Source organism: Garra rufa, chromosome 14 (genome assembly GCF_049309525.1).
Source record: "Garra rufa chromosome 14, GarRuf1.0, whole genome shotgun sequence".
NCBI lineage: Eukaryota > Metazoa > Chordata > Actinopteri > Cypriniformes > Cyprinidae > Garra > Garra rufa.
Window position 1 is genome coordinate 13,088,285 of NC_133374.1, and position 16,503 is coordinate 13,104,787.

The window sequence follows — 16,503 nt, forward strand, 5'->3', positions numbered from 1 at the left end:
GTACATAGTTGCCAACTAATGTTTTTTTACAAAAGTAAAACACTGTAAAATGGTTATGACAGAATATGAAAATGTAAAGCAAGATGTTTGTCAAAAGTAGAAAAAATAGAGTGAAAACAAAAGATCTTGCATTTAATGTTTTTATTTAATAACAGTTTGAATTGTTTAATTTAGCCTGAATATTCAATAAATATTTACAAAAATTTGAATAATTTACCAGAATTTGAGTAAAAATAAGTAACCGCCTCCATTTATTTAAAAATATATTTTGAAATAACATCTGGACATGTTACATTTATTTTCAGGTAAATGGAAAAACAGCTTTTGCTGCTTAAAATTATGCCTCCCAATTCTTGATGAATGAAACCTTTAGAGACATGTCACATTTCTAAAAATTGCTGGTCTCTGCTGTCAAATGAATAGGGAAAGAGACATCTTAAATGAAGCGGAGTAGATCATTTCAGACAGTCTAGTAACGAATGATTAGTGGTGATCAGACCTCCTGAGATGAATGTGTGAATATGACAGCTAATCAATTTGTGTTGCGTTTTATATCAATACTCAGGCCATTCGCAGTAAACCAGCAAATGAAAAGCTGTCACACATGCACACTCTACTCAGAAGGAGCTCTAGGAGGATGAGACGCCATCACAGATGTTACCGATTTGAAGCGTGGCCTGTTGAACTCTAGCTGTCTGGAGTTAATAAGGGCTTGGCTTTTCTTCTGAGAACTCTGACCTCTGTAAAGCTCTTCTCGGCTGCCAGAAACTGCTGTCCGTGTCGCGGCTCTCCGCTGGCTGAGAGCGAGACACTCTTTGACACTGTTGCTACGAATTTAATGCCAATATCTGTGAAACATTAAACATGACATTTTGAAGATGTAGTGCAGTTTGTTGTAACAGTTCCTCTGTGACTTTGTGTTAGCAGACGGTCCTCGGCCCTCGCAGAAAGAGATCAGCTCCCTCAGAGCCTTCATGCTGCTGTTTCTCAAACAGCTCATACTGAAGGTGAGCCACATTTCATGTATTCACATATTGTGTGACTTAATGATTCTTTTAGCATATACACACAAATAAAAATACAAGTATAATGACATCTGTCCTCAATCTTACCAGCATTGAATGCATACTAACTATAGTTTAACTGTGGTGTGTAGCAAGACCATAGTAAATACTTAAGCCACATCAGAGACATATCTAAATGTGCACCCATGCTTGTCAATATATTGTATATATTGAAATATGTGACCCTGGACCACAAAACCAGTCATAAGGTTAAATTTGACAAAACTGAGATTTATACATCATATGAAAGCTCAATACATAAGCTTTCTATTGATGTATGGTTTGTTAGGATAGGACAATATTTGGCCGAGATACATCTATTTGAAATCAGAAATCTGAGGATGCAAAAAAATCAAAAATACTGAGAAAATCACCTTTAAAATTGTCCAAATTAGGTTCTTAACAATGCATATTACAAATCAAAAATTACATTTTGATATATTTACAGTAGGAATTTTACAAAAAATCTTCATGGAACATGAACTTTACTTAATTTCTTAATGATTTTTGGCATAAAACAAAAATCAAAAATTTTGACCCATACAATGTATTTTTGGCTATTGCTACAAATATACCCCAGCGACTTAAGACTGGTTTTGTGGTCCAGGGTCACATATATTTTGGAAGTTGAAATGTCCTGCTCAATATAAATCCTTTTTTTAATTATTTTTTATATATAATATAATATTATATAATATAATTTTCTAATTGTTTTATTAAAATTTAATAAAATAATTATTAAAATAAAAATGAAAAGGTTTATATTAAAGAGAACAAGTAATAATAATTATTTTTTATTCTTTAAAAAAAAACAGTTAAAAACGTTAAAAAAAAACAGCTGGGTATACGAATGAGTAAGCTGGCATGTTTTATTTTTATTTTATTTATTTTATATAATTTATTTAAATTTTATTTTAATAATTATTTTTTTATTATTTTAATTTTAATTAAGTAATTTTTGTTTGCAAAAGTCTTGCTAAAACACATTTGGGAAGTTGACAGGAAGTGACATTTCCTGCTCAATGTAAAACTTTTTTTATATATAAAAAAGTCACATTTTATTTATAATAAAAAAATTAGAAAATAATTATTAAATTTTATAAAATATTAGAAATAAAAAATATAAAAACAATTATTAAGCAGAACAAATAATTATAATATTAAATTATTAATTATTTTTAATTATTTTAATTACAATTAATAATTATTAATTTTTGTTTGCAAACAATTTGCTGAAATACTTTTTGGAAGATAAAATTATAATTTTTTTTTTTTTTTTATGTAAGATAGGTAAAATACAATTGGGAAGTTGGCATGTCCTGCTCAATATAAAATCTCATTTTATTTTAATAATTATTAATTATTTAAATTATTTAAATTACAATACAAAAAATGGCAAAAACAGTTAAATACATTTAGGAAGTTGACATGTCCTGCTCAATATGACATGTTTCTTTCCTTTTTTATAAATTTGATTTTTAATAATTATTTTCTAATTGTTTTCTTATAATTTTATAAAATAATTATATAAAAAAAATATATAATATATAAATTATTAAAAATGAAAAATAATATATAAAATTAAAGTTATATTTTAATTATTTTTAAAAGTATTTTAATTAATCAATATCTAATTTTATTTTAATCGTTATTTTTCATTATTTTAATTACTATTAATAATTATTAATATTGGTTTGAAAAAGTTTTAGTAAAATACATTTGGGAAGTTGACATGTCCTGCTCAATATAATTATTTTTTTTTTTTACAAAATAAAAGTTTTAGTTTTACCAATTATTTTCTTTTTTTTAATTATAGTTTTATAAAGTATTTATTAAAAATAAAAAAAAGTTTTATATTGAGCTGAACAAATTATAATTAATAATTATTCATACTTTTGTTTAAGTTAGTTAAAAAATTTTTCATTTTAATAATTTTTTTTTTTTACATTTTTTAAAATTACAATAAATAATTAGTACATTTTGTTTGCAAAATTTTGTTAAATACATTAGGGGAGTTGAGATGTCTTGCTCAATAAGATGTGCTTAATTATTAGAAATATAATAAAATACATTTTGTTTTAACAGTTGTTTTCTAAGTATTTTAATTATAATTAATAATTAGTAATTCTTGTTTATTTTTTGTAAGGTAGTTGAAATACATTTCAGAAGGTGAAGTGCTAATTAATATTAAAAATTATTTTTTTATTTTATTTTTTGGTCACTCTACAAAGTGTTGTTATATGAACGTGTGACGGCAAAAATGTTATTACAAATGATCAAAAAATAAAAATGGGGACTAGGTTACAGGACCTGAGATATAAACTTTTCCTTAAATTTATACATTTATATACTGGAACTTTTAACCAGAATGATACCTTCAGTGAATTTAGTTTTAATCATGTGCCTGTCACAAATACACACATGTTGATTTATCAAAGTATAGAGAACTACAGCTCTAGGGCTGTTGTTGCTTTGGCTGGTTTTCATTCTCATTCACCAGCCCCAGCTGTTTACAATTTTCTAACAGGACCGTAGGAAGAAGTGTACACTTGTTCAGACCAGTGCTAACATATCAAGTAATCTGTCAGGTGGCCAAGGCACGAGCAAACAACAATTAGCTCTCAAGCTGCCTGTGCTCTTGCAGTAATGGGAAACGTGTGCATTCATCAGCACCGCTACAAGCAGACAGTTCACGCTGCTTTCCTAATAATAAGAGACAGCTTGTAAAAGTCAGGACCCAAATTCGCTGTGAACAGTAATTTCAGCAAACACAAACAGCCTCAATGAAATCGAACTCATTGTAATTTTGTGTGTTTTCTCCTTCTTTCTATTTATATTTCATAGGCTGTCAGCATGCTGATCGCAGTCGCAGTTAGGTGTTTAGCAACAGCATATTGCAAAAGTAGTGTTGCTCAGCATTTTGTTGTCTTTTTTTTTATTCATCAGGACCGAGGCGTTAAAGAAGATGAGCTTCAAAGTATTCTCAACTACCTGCTGACCATGCATGAGGTGAGTCTTTACAAATTACAGTTTTCCCTTAGTGGATTCTTTGAATCTGACATCTATGTGTTTTAGAAGAATTCCGTTTCTTTTAAGTTTTCCAATTTTATGCCACTTAGGGATATTATTCTGTCAAAATTTCAACTCAGTGACTTCCTTTTGCACTCAACCTTCAATAATTTTGTAGATGATAGTATTAGACTACACACATTTTAGAAGATCAAGTTTCAGGCTTACATGTGATATCCTATCTGAGAAAGAGGAAAGAAGTCACATAAACACATTTTGAGTAATTTCACAAAACAGTGCTTTGCGAAAGTATTCACGTTTTGTTATGTTGCTGCCTTATGTTAAACTGCATTGAATGACTTTTTCCCCCCATGATCAATCTCCAATCCATACACCATATTGACAGAGTTAAAACAGAACTGTCATAAAATTATTACAAATAAAAAAAACTGAAGTAAGTACATTGCATAAGTATTAAAACCCTTAACTCAGTAGTTGGCTGAAGCACCTTTACAGCCTTAAGTCTTTTTGGTATGATGCGATAAGCTTTGCACATCAGCATTTGGCAACTATCTGCCAATCTTCTCCTCACCTCTCAAGCTCTGTTAGCTAACAGATATTTTCAGGTTTCTCAAAAAACATTTGATTGGGTTCATGCCCAGGCTGTGGCCACTCCAGGACATTTACAGAGTTGTCTACAAGCCACACTTGCTGTGTGCTTAGGGTCATTGTCATGTTGGAAGGTCAACCTTCTGCCCAGTCTGAGGTTTTGAATGCTGTGGACTGGGTTTTCTTTAAGGATATCTCTATATTTTGGTGCATTGAGCTTTCCTTCTACTCTGACCTTTAGCCCTTAGCCCCACAGCATGAGGCTGCTACCACCACACTTCACTTTTGGGATGGTACTCTTTAGGTGATGAGCATTGGCTGGTTTCCTCTATACATGATGCTTGGAATTGAAATTCATCAGACCAGAGAATCTTGTTACTCATAGTCTGAGAGTCCTTTACGTGCTTTTTTTGTAAATTCCAAGTTGGTTTTCATGTGTCTTCACTGAGAAGAGGATTGAGTTTGGCCACACTACCATAAAGACTGGATTGGTAGAGTGTTGCAGTAATATATGTCCTTCTATAAGTTTCTCCTATCTACACATATGATCATGGAGCTCAATTAGAGTGACCATCAGGTATTTAGTCACCACTCTAACCAAGGCCCTTTTCCATCAATTGCTCAGTTTGGTCAGGAGGCCAACTCTAGTCGTGATTGTTTCAAACTTCTTCCGTTATGGATAATGGAGGCTACATGTTTCTATGAACCTTTGATGCAGCAGAACTTTTTTTCTGAACTCTTTCCCAGATGTGTGGCTTGATGCAGTCCTGTTTCTGAGCTCTACATCAGGGCTTGGTTTTTTGCTCTGATATGCATTTTCAGCTGTTAGACTTTTCATTTAGACGTGTGGCCTCCGCAGGTTAACTTTTCTCGAAGTATAGTAACATTTACAAGCGATAGAAAGCTCCTGAGCTAAATTTCAACTCTCCTAGATAAAGAGTATAGATCAGGGGTGCTCAATCCTGTTCCTAAAGATCTACCTACCTGCAGATTTTAGTTCCAGCCCTGCTCCAACACAGCTGTCTGTAATTATCAAGTGCTGTCTATGAGTCTATGAGATTAATTAGCTGGTTCAGGTGTGTTTAATGAGGGTTGGAGCTGAACTTTGTAGGATGGTAGATCTCCAGGAACAGGATTGAGCACCCCTGGTATAGATCAGTGGTTCTCAATCCTGGTCCTGGGGGACCCCTGCTCTGCACATTTTGCATGTTTCCCTTATTTAACACACCTGATTGAGATCATCAGCTCATTAGTAGAGATCCATGAACTGAACTAACAAGCTGAAGATCTCAATCAGGTGTGTTAAATAAGAGAGACATGCAAAATGTGCAGAGCAGGGGTCCTCCAGGACCAGGATTGAGAACCACTGGTATAGATGAATAGATGAATACTTATGAAATGGAATCATTTAAGTTTTTTTATATATATATAAATTTGCAAAGGTGTTGAAACCTGTTTTTGCTCTGCCATTTTAGTGTATGGAGTGTAGATTGACATAGAAATAAATCATTTAAAGCAGTTTAACATAAGGCAGCAACATAAAATGTGAAAAAAATGAAGGGGTGTGAATACTTGTGAATATAAACACTGTATGTAGTAGAAAACCCATGAAAGATTCACGTTAAATCCACATCGTTTTCTACATATTTTAGACTATTGGTGGTGCCATTATTTCAGTGACGTCAAATGGTTGCACTCAGTACGCTACAGGCGCTACCTGTTGCTATTTTGACTGAAACACAACTCGGAAAATAAAACACTGATACGATGACCACAGCTGCTGAAAAAGCTTGCAGGTGGTTATGGATATAAGCAAATCTTAAACCAAATGACATACCATCAATTTTCCTCACAAGAAGTCTAAATGCCCCCCGATATCAAGTGAAATCCACGCTGAGAAACTTCCGTCATGAACTGTCGGCATGTACAAACCCTGCCAGGATGGCATCTAGCGTTTCTTGTCTCCGCCGTCAGTAGCTGTAGTCTACAAAAAAGCTGCAAAGGCATCAGGGCTGAAGGGAGAGAACAAAGACGGAAGTTTTATTCGTCCACAGGCATCTTCCAATTCTTTTCTCCTCTTCTTATCGCTAGGAAAACAGTGAAGACTTACATCGCTTCTCTTGTTGCCCTTCAACTGAAAAAATTACAACCAAAAGCCACGCAATGTGGCATTTTATCAGTATTTTATATTCTAAGTTGTGCATTCCGAGTTGTTTTGTGGTAAAAATAGCAACAGGTAGCACCAGTAGCTCAACGACTGCAACCATTTGACGTCATTGAAATAATGGCGCCACCCAATTGTCCAAAATATGTTTTTTTTTTTAATTGTGTGAATTTTTTAAAATAACGTAAATCTTTCATGGGTTTTCTAGTACACATTAGATTAAAAGCTTGTCCAAATGTTTCACTTCACTTCAAGAGTTTAACATAGGTTTTCATTAAAACCTATGTTAAAGGTTTTCATTGCTTATATGTTTTACTCTGTTCAGGATGAAAACCTCCATGATGTTCTTCAGCTGCTGGTGGCCCTCATGTCTGAGCACCCTGCCTCCATGATTCCTGCATTTGACAAGAGGAACGGCATCCGGTAAGATCCAAGTTCACACCACACACACACACACACACACACACACACACAGTCAAATTTCATTATATTTCATCTTGTCTCCGCTGATGGAGTTTGCCTACATGATACAATCATGAATTATTCACAAGACCCAACATAGGAATTGCAATGATATTTTCATATTTATTTATTTTTTTCTGACAAGCAGGATAAAGCTCACACCCTGCATGTCAAGCTAATGAAATATAGATGGATTTGATAGAGTTATTTGCTTTTCGAAGTTTTTGGGTTTGGCTCAAAATAACTGATATGACTTTGATGAACAGCTTCATGGCGCTTTACACAATGCCATTTCCTCTCGAGTATTACTTATTATTGTCTGGCAGTTTCTAATTTTTTTGTGAATTGAAAAAGAAGATGTTTGACACTTTCTCACTGGTTCTTTGTGAATTAGAATATTTCTCTTTTTAGTTTTAATTTCATTTCAATTCTTTGCAGGGTGGTGTACAAACTGCTGGCTTCCAAGAGTGAAAGCATCCGAGTTCAGGCTCTGAAAGTTCTGGCATATTTCCTCAAACACTTAGGCCACAAGTGAGTGCATCCATTTTTCTCTTTACCAGAGACATTTTCGAAACAAAGTCTTCCAAGAGTCATTATTTTTTTCTCAAGTGTATCCGACAAGGTGAAATTTGTGGTTGCATAAGGACAGAGTACCCATCAGTAATGTGTTTATGAAATTTTAAAGTTTCTGTTTGAAGTAGTCTCTATATGGCTTCAGGGCTTTTGGTACCTATAGTGAGATACTTTACCCAGAAGCCTCTTCTTCTAACTAGTGTGTGACTGTGTATGTTTGCGGTTATATATCTACACATATGCAGTTTTAATTACTTAATTATTTACAATAATTAGTAATAAATAATGATGATATCCACAGTGCTCAGTAAGGCTGCAATTTTGATTAAAAATACAATAAAAACACCAATATTGTAAAATATCATTGCTATTTAAAATAAGTGTTTTCTATTTGAATACATTTTAAAATGTAAAATTTCTGTTATGGCAAAGCTGAGTCTTCAGTGTCACATGATCCTTCAGAAATCATTCTAATATGCTGATTTGCTGCAAAAGAAACATCTCTTATCATAACAATGTTGAAAACATTTTTTCTGCTTCTTTATTCTTAGTTATTCCAAACATTTGACTACAAGTTTATTTTAAATTATTGTTTTTATTAATTACAAATATGAACTATTTTTATTATTTTTTGGAGTTGAAAAATAAAATCATATTTTAATATAAAAAATATAAAATGTAACTAAATGTGTATTTAATCATCATGATGTGTAATGGATTTTTTAAAAATCTTTTTATTATTTGAAACTTGATGGATGCACACCAGAAGATACCATTATTCATAAAAAATTAATTTGTCTGGCATCAGTGCAAAAACAGCTTTACTCTAAACTCTAAACTGTTATTTACTCTGGATTTTGACTGAATAAGCCAAATAGCTGATAAGCACACATTTGTTAAATACATCACCCGAAAATGAAAATTCTGTCATTAATTACTCATCCTAATGTCGTTCCAAAAACTGTAATACCTTAGTTCGTCTTCAGAACCCAAATTAAGATATTTTTGGTGAAATCTAAGTGCTTTCAGACCTTGAGTAAACATCAACGCAACTGACACATTCAAGGCCCAGAAAGGTAGTAAGGACATCATGAAAATAGTCCATGTGACATCTATGGTTCAACCTTAATTTTATGAATCTATGAGAATAGATTCATCGCCACCATTTCTTTTTTTTCTTGCTTGATACGCTTCTACCGTTGCACATTATATATTGTCAAACCTACTTGGTATGTATATCTGAATATATATATATATATATGTGTGTGTGCATTAGTGTGAGGGTAAGTGTATGCGTAAGGCCATTTCCCTTAAATGAACGCTTAAAAAAAATTAAAGGCCATCTGAGCTGTTTTTAGAGCACTGACATTTGCAGACTTGTACTGCCGTTAGCCTAGAGTGCACATAAAATCCACATTTGCTTTTTGTCATCATTAGCGTATCCATCGTTGAGTGGTTACCATCGTGCATGCTCACAGGCACTTTAAAACATACTCTTTTCTGGTTGTCATTTCACTGTACAGTCCCCATTTGTCTGTACCTGCTGTTGGGCAGGACTGCATTTAGGAGGCTTAGCATCCTGACAGTAGCTCAGCATGATGTGATTGTGAAAGTCACAGCTCTCCCAGTACGAGACCGCAGAGGTGGCTGCTTCGTTATTCTGTGGGAAAAACTGAAGGTACCTGACACCATGCAAAAGGTGCCAAGCTCAGTCGCCATCAAGGACTGTTCCTGCTAGCTTGACGTTAGCTGTGAGGTGTATGAAAGTTTGCATTCTAACTACAGTATGTTTTCTATGTGTGTGTGGTTTTTCCCAGGAGGAAGGTGGAAATAATGCACACAAACAGCCTCTTCACACTTCTTGGGGAACGACTCATGCTGCACTCCAACACACTGTCGATAACTACATACAACACATTATATGAGGTAATAGAAAGTGGTTATTTCTGTATAGTATTGCAGTAGTGCAGAAATATTCAGGTTAATATAAAAAATCTCCACTCTAAAAATGCTGAGTTTAAAATATCCCAGCACTGGATGAAGTATGGACAAACTCAGCAATTGGGTTGTTTTGACCTAGTGTTTGGGTTAAATATTTACCACAAACCTTTGGGTAGTTTTATTTAAGTCAACTGTTGCTTAAAGGTTGTATCAGCGATTTCTAGCCTGAAACAAAAAGTGTCAAATTCACCTGACCTTTTATCACGATCCGCTCGCTGCCTGCCCCATAAATTGTCTGTGAAAAAAACGCGTCTCTCTGGTCAGCCTAGGGTTCGAGATATGCCAAAAAAAACAATCGGCACTACCAACCATTCCACAGAAAAACAAACAGTGTTCCAACCAATCAGCGTCAGGGGTTTGGTGTTGTGGACTTTCGCTCCGCCTCCCTCACATCCCAGCACCAGTAGGAAAGTCCACAACACCAAACCCCTGACGCTGATTGTAATTAATAAATTAATAAATGTTCATCTTTTGAAATTACGACACATTTTGGGTTCATAGTTTAAATTGGTTTAACTATGAGTTAAATAAAACTACCCAGAAGATTGGGCTAAACATTTAACCCAACTGCTGGGTTTGTCCATATTTTACCCAACATTTTTTAAAAGTGTACAAAACCTAAAAAGTGTCAAACAGGAAAGAGTTATAATTTACATATGTATATATAGTATAATTTACATAACGTATATTCTGATTTAGTTCTGTATATATAGTCTTACAACTATATATTCACAGTTTACATTTATATATTCTGATTTACATTTATATATTCAGATTTCTAACTATATAACTACTATTAATGATTTACATTTATATATTAAGATTTTTATTTATATTCTTATTTACATTTATATGTTCTAATTTATAAATAAATATTCTGATTTACTTGCACATATTCAGTCTTATAACTGCATATTCTGATTTACATTTATATATTGTGTTTTATAAATATATATTCTAATTTACTTCTGTATATATAGTCTTGCAACTATATATTCTGATTTACATTTATATATTCTGATTTAAAACCATATATTCTGATTTACTTCTGTATAATTAGTCTTACAACTATATATTCACAGTTTACATTTCTATATTCAGATTTGTTTTTTGTTTCCTCAATGCCATTAACATTATGTTATATACATTGTACAATATGTTATGTAACTTTATAAATAACTTGGTTGTTTCTTTAATTTTTGCAACATGTAAAAACACACTGTTTCTAGAAAGTAGTTAACTGCCAGACTCAATTTAGTTACTTTTTACTATTTACTCAGTTCCATTATATTTCCACTATGCAAAATATTAGAGTAGACTGCAGATTTTAAGCCATCATCATAATTGATGTTTAATCTAATCCTGCAGTGTTTCATATTAATTAAATTTCATGATGATTTATGCCATATATATACTTGTTTCCATGCATTCGTGGGTCTCATCTGATCCGTTTCCTGTCTAGATTTTGACAGAGCAGGTTTGCACACAGGTCGTCCACAAGCCACATGCTGAGCCCGACTCTACTGTGAAGATCCAGAACCCAAGTAATTCTTTCTGTCAGCTCATTTATTTTATTTGTGGCCTGGTGCTAATACACTCACTGTCATCTGTGGAAGTTAAAAGTTTACTAGCGAATGATTAAACGTCTGCTTCTGCACAGAGACTTTAGCCAGAGATGCCCGTTTCATTTATGTCAGTTAGTGCAACCGCATGCTCATTGGTCCAAATCCCTGCCAATCAAACTGTACTTTGATTGGCTGAGTGATTAACGCATTTTCTTCTATTGGTTGTTCTCAGTGATTCTAAAGGTGGTAGCCACACTGTTGAAGAACTCCACGCCAAGCGCCGACCTGATGGAGGTGCGGCGTCTCTTCCTGTCTGACATGATCAAGCTCTTCAGTAACAGCCGTGAGAACAGACGGTGAGGGTCTCTTCCTTTTGCACCCCATCCCCCATGACAGCAATTAACCGCCTGGTGAACGGATCAGAAAAGAAAGCGGGAAAAAAGAGTGACGTTCTCCCTTGTTGTTGTGTTTAATGGGCGCCCCCGTGACGCTTAATAATCCTCGGATTCTCGCCGTGTTTCTCTCGTAGCAGATGTTTCAGTGACACATTTGAGTCCACACCAATTTCGCTGCTGTCCTATGGCTGTTGGTTTTCCTTTTCTTCTCTCCAAAGCCCGCTCCTCTGTGCCGTCACAAGTCTGGCAGTCAATCAGCCGCCCAGTGTGTGCTGAAATCTCAATTGGCTGTTATTATTACGTTTCATCATCTCCATCATTAAGTTCTACAGTGAGCCACTCAGAACTGAAAGGAAGAAGCTTTTTAGACTAGATGAAGTCATTATGTTTCCAAAGTGCTTTCTTAAAACATCTGTAAACAGTGGCTGGTAACTAGACCAGACTTGGCTATTAATGAAATGAAAATTGTGTCATTATTTACTCATCCTCATGTCGGGTTTCTTTCTTCTGTGAAATGCTAAAGAAATTATTATGAAGACTGTGCTGCACTGTTCTCCGTGCAATTACAGTGAATAGGGAACAAGGCTTTTGAGCTTCAAAAAGGATGCAGAAGCACCGTAAAAGTGTTTCACACAGCTCTTCTAAAGCCATACAATAGATTTGTGTGAGGAAAATCTCTAAGTAAGTTGTTTTCCACTCATAATCTTCCATTTCAGTGAGTTAATTCAGCAAAAGATCATTGAGTCATTGAGTCAAGAATGAGAATTAGTCCAGTTCTTAGACAAATCTTTAACCTTTAAGCCTAAATAGGTGGACATTGGTACTTTGCTCATGAACTAGTGCAGATGTCAAGGTTTACTGTAGATAGTCAATTAAATTTTGGTTTATTCCTCACACGAATTGATTGTGGGCCTTTGGAAGACTTTGAATATAACACAGATTTATTTTGGACCACTTTTATTGGAGTCCCTTGAAAGCCTTGAAGTCCCTATTAATTTTTCATTGTAAAGAGACCAATTCAGTTCTTCAAAAATGTTCCTTTTGTGTTGCACGAAAGAAGGAAAGTTAGGTGAGTAAATTATGCCGATTTTCATTTCATGGTGAACTAATCCTGTAACGATGGTTTATATGTCGTAGCTTTAGCAGCGCTTACTAGCCAGTAGGGATGGGTTTGAAATTAAATCATCCTTACTGCAATCTTACAACCCAGAGTGTTTCAGCAAAAGGAACAAGCTTAATTCATTCTGCCTCAGTCAAAGATCCACTTATTATGCCACAATGCACTGTGAAAAAAAATGATGGTGAATAACACAAAGTGCTTCAGGTGTTATTCAAATACCTGCCAGTCATTCTTAGCGTTACCTCGCAGATCTGAAGTTTAATGGAGGTTGGGGCTGAAATTGCTTTGTGTAAGTTGTCGGTTTGTGAATTAGGTTCCATCTTTGAGTGTCGTTTGAGGATGTTAAGAAAGATGTTTGCGGAGGAGAGGGAGGATTTAACACGAGCGACTGCCGCAAGCTTAATCCATCTCATTTTCTGTGTGACAGGTGTCTGCTGCAGTGTTCCGTTTGGCAGGATTGGATGTTCTCTCTCGGCTACATTAACCCAAAGAACTCAGAGGAGCAGAAGATCACTGAGATGGTTTACAACATCTTCCGGATTCTTCTCTACCACGCCATCAAGCATGAGTGGGGCGGCTGGCGTGTGTGGGTGGACACACTCTCCATAGCCCACTCCAAAGTAAATAAATAGTTTTCTTTAGCTGAACAACAGTGTAGTGGTAGATCTTGTGAGTTTTTTTATTGGCCAGTACTGATGTGGATATCTTGAAAGCAGGGATGGAAAATATACTTATTCAGATGAACAGTACAGTGGGCTTCAAAATGCAGTTCAAATGTGAATCTAAAGAAGTAGAAATAAAATACACAGCAAAAGTCATATTCAAATTCTATATATCTGTAAATTTAAAATAGCAACATTAGTAAAGGCAGATTTACAGATAGATAGATAGATAGATAGATAGATAGATAGATAGATAGATAGATAGATAGATAGATAGATAGATAGATAGGATGGATATAGACAGATGGATAAACTCAGATGAATGGATGAATAGATAGGCTCGACTGGATGGATAGATAGACTCAGATGGATGGATGGATAGATAGCCTTTGATAAATGGATGGATAGATAAGCTCGCATGGATGAATAGATAGACTCGGATAGATGGATGGATGGATGGATGGATAGATAGACTTGAATGGATAGATAGACTCGGATGTATAGATAAACTCAAAAAGATGGATGAATAGACTCAGATGAATAGATAGACTCGGATGAATGGATGAATAGATAGACTCGGATGGATGGATGGATGGATGGATGGATAGATAGACTCGGCTGGATAGATGGATAGACTTGGATAGATGGATAAATAGATAGACTCGGATGGATAGATAAATTTGGATAGATAGACTTGAATAGATGAATAGACTCAGATGGATAAACTCGGATGGATAGATAAATTTGGATAGATAGACTTGAATAGATGAATAGACTCAGATGGATAAACTCGGATGGATAGATAAATTTGGATAGATGGATAGACTCGAATGGATAGATAGACTCGGATGGATAGATAAATAGATACTGTACACACGGATGGATAGACAGACTCGGATGGATGGATACAGTAGATAGATAGATAGATAGATAGATAGATAGATAGATAGATAGATAGATAGATAGATAGATAGATAGATAGATAGATAGATAGATAGATAGATAGATAGATAGATAGATAATTTTTTCATTCTCATTTTTTCAGGAAGTTTACATTTTAAAAGCCTAAACTTCTCACAACTCTTTGTTTGGCAGGTGACATATGAAGCTCACAAGGAATATTTAGCTAAAATGTATGAGGAGTACCAGCGACAGGAAGAGGAGAACATTAAGAAAGGGAAGAAGGGGCTTGTCAGCACCATATCGGGGCTTTCAGCCCAGGCTTCGGCCATCAAAGGCACTCTGGAGCTGGACCCGGATTCCCAAACACAGACTCCTGAGAGTGAAGCGGATGAACCAGAGACGACTGATTCTGGACGGAACCTCTTGTCTGAAACTAAATGCTTGGATGAGGAGAACCCAGCTTCAGGTGTCCATGTGGAAGTTCATGACCTGCTTGTAGATATCAAAGCTGAGAAGGTTGAGGCCACAGAGGTGAAGATGGACGACATGGACCTCCTGCCTGTCACAGAAAATGGAGGCTTGGTGGAAGTGGACTCTCTTCTGGATAACGTCTACTCGGCTGCAGTGGAGAAGCTAAACAGCAGTGTGAACAGCGTTCTGGTTCCCAAAACCCCCATAGAAGACAAAAGATCAGGTCCTCTCATCACCCTGGCTGATGAAAAAGATGCCATTCCCAGCAACAACACCTTCCTCTTTGGCACGATGGCGACCAGCTCGGGAGAAAACCTCCTTCCTGAAATGGGACCATCTGAACCTCTTCCGCTCTCAGGAGTGGAACCTCAGGTCCATACCAGCTCTAGTGCAGACTTGGGGCTTTTGGCTCTCATGACGAAGAGCTCGAAAGAGTTGGATGCCAACTCAATGACTTTGGAGGATGATGGCTTTAAGATGCAGTCTTCTCTGAGTGGTTTTAGCCTCTCTGAAGGGGAAAGTCTGTCTAAATGCCCGGGACAGATAGAGACAGTGGCAGTTGATCTGGAGCCAGGGGTTTCTGGGGTAAAGAGCACTGCAGATGTTACTAGCACTACATCAGACACAGAGAAATCAGATGATGGCAAAGATAAAGACGTAAAGAAGATTCAGACTACTACTACAACACAGGTAACTATAGGTGTTGGTTCAAGCACATAGCACTGAAACCCTGTTGTAATTGTTAGAATGGCCAAAGATCAGCAATCTCCACCTAAAAATGATTGGGCAGACCAAACCGTAAGATGTGGAGACTTGAAACTTGGAGGGATGGTAGTACTCTCACCATCTACAATGTCACTGAGGCTTGCCCCAATCAGCCTGACGGGGGCGCTACAGTGCTCAAAAGTCAGAAATTGCATATATCTCCTTAACCGTTCCTTGCAGGTTCAAGTGTCCTATGTCATTGAAATCATTGGCTCATGCCGGACAAATGCTGCATGCCTCAGATTAAAATATTGGGGTATTTTGCATTTTTTGAAAAACCTGCTTTTACGAACTAGTCCTAGTTTTGAATGGAATGAGGTATCTCCGCCAAATTGACAACGTGTATGTAAGTGCTGAATCGGAGGTCACATGAAAAAAAGTTGTGGAACTTGGCCACTTGATGAAGCTATAAAAGGGAAAAAAACATAAAAATGACCATAACTACATAGCCGTTTGTCCCATCAATGTGAAAATCGCTATGCACGGTCTTGATTCAAATCACCACAAGCTACAAGGACATTTGTGTATCTCAAACATGGCTGCCATAAGCTGATGAAATTGAGCACCTGTTAGACAAGGTCAGTGGATGTCGATCGGAACAAAACTCAGTGGGCCTGTTTGACTCACAGCCTTAAAGGTCTGTGAGAATTTTTTTAAGGGTGTAAACTATTATATATTGCATGGTTTTTCACACAAACCCACAATATTAATATCATACGATAGACCTCCTTGTTCTCAAC

At 35.6% G+C, this 16,503-nt stretch overlaps 1 protein-coding gene across 2 annotated transcripts in view; it reads left to right on the forward strand.

Annotated features, from left to right (window-relative positions):
* nbeab (neurobeachin b) overlaps positions 1-16,503 on the forward strand; it is a 401,639-nt gene that overhangs the window by 124,852 nt on the left and 260,284 nt on the right. For both annotated transcript variants that reach the window (XM_073817484.1, XM_073817485.1), the window contains exons 14-22: positions 928-1,007; positions 4,011-4,073; positions 7,172-7,269; positions 7,747-7,839; positions 9,699-9,807; positions 11,345-11,426; positions 11,680-11,803; positions 13,390-13,582; positions 14,720-15,688. In XM_073817484.1, coding sequence (XP_073673585.1) covers positions 928-1,007; positions 4,011-4,073; positions 7,172-7,269; positions 7,747-7,839; positions 9,699-9,807; positions 11,345-11,426; positions 11,680-11,803; positions 13,390-13,582; positions 14,720-15,688 — 1,811 coding nt within the window. The remainder of the gene's footprint in view (positions 1-927; positions 1,008-4,010; positions 4,074-7,171; positions 7,270-7,746; positions 7,840-9,698; positions 9,808-11,344; positions 11,427-11,679; positions 11,804-13,389; positions 13,583-14,719; positions 15,689-16,503) is intronic.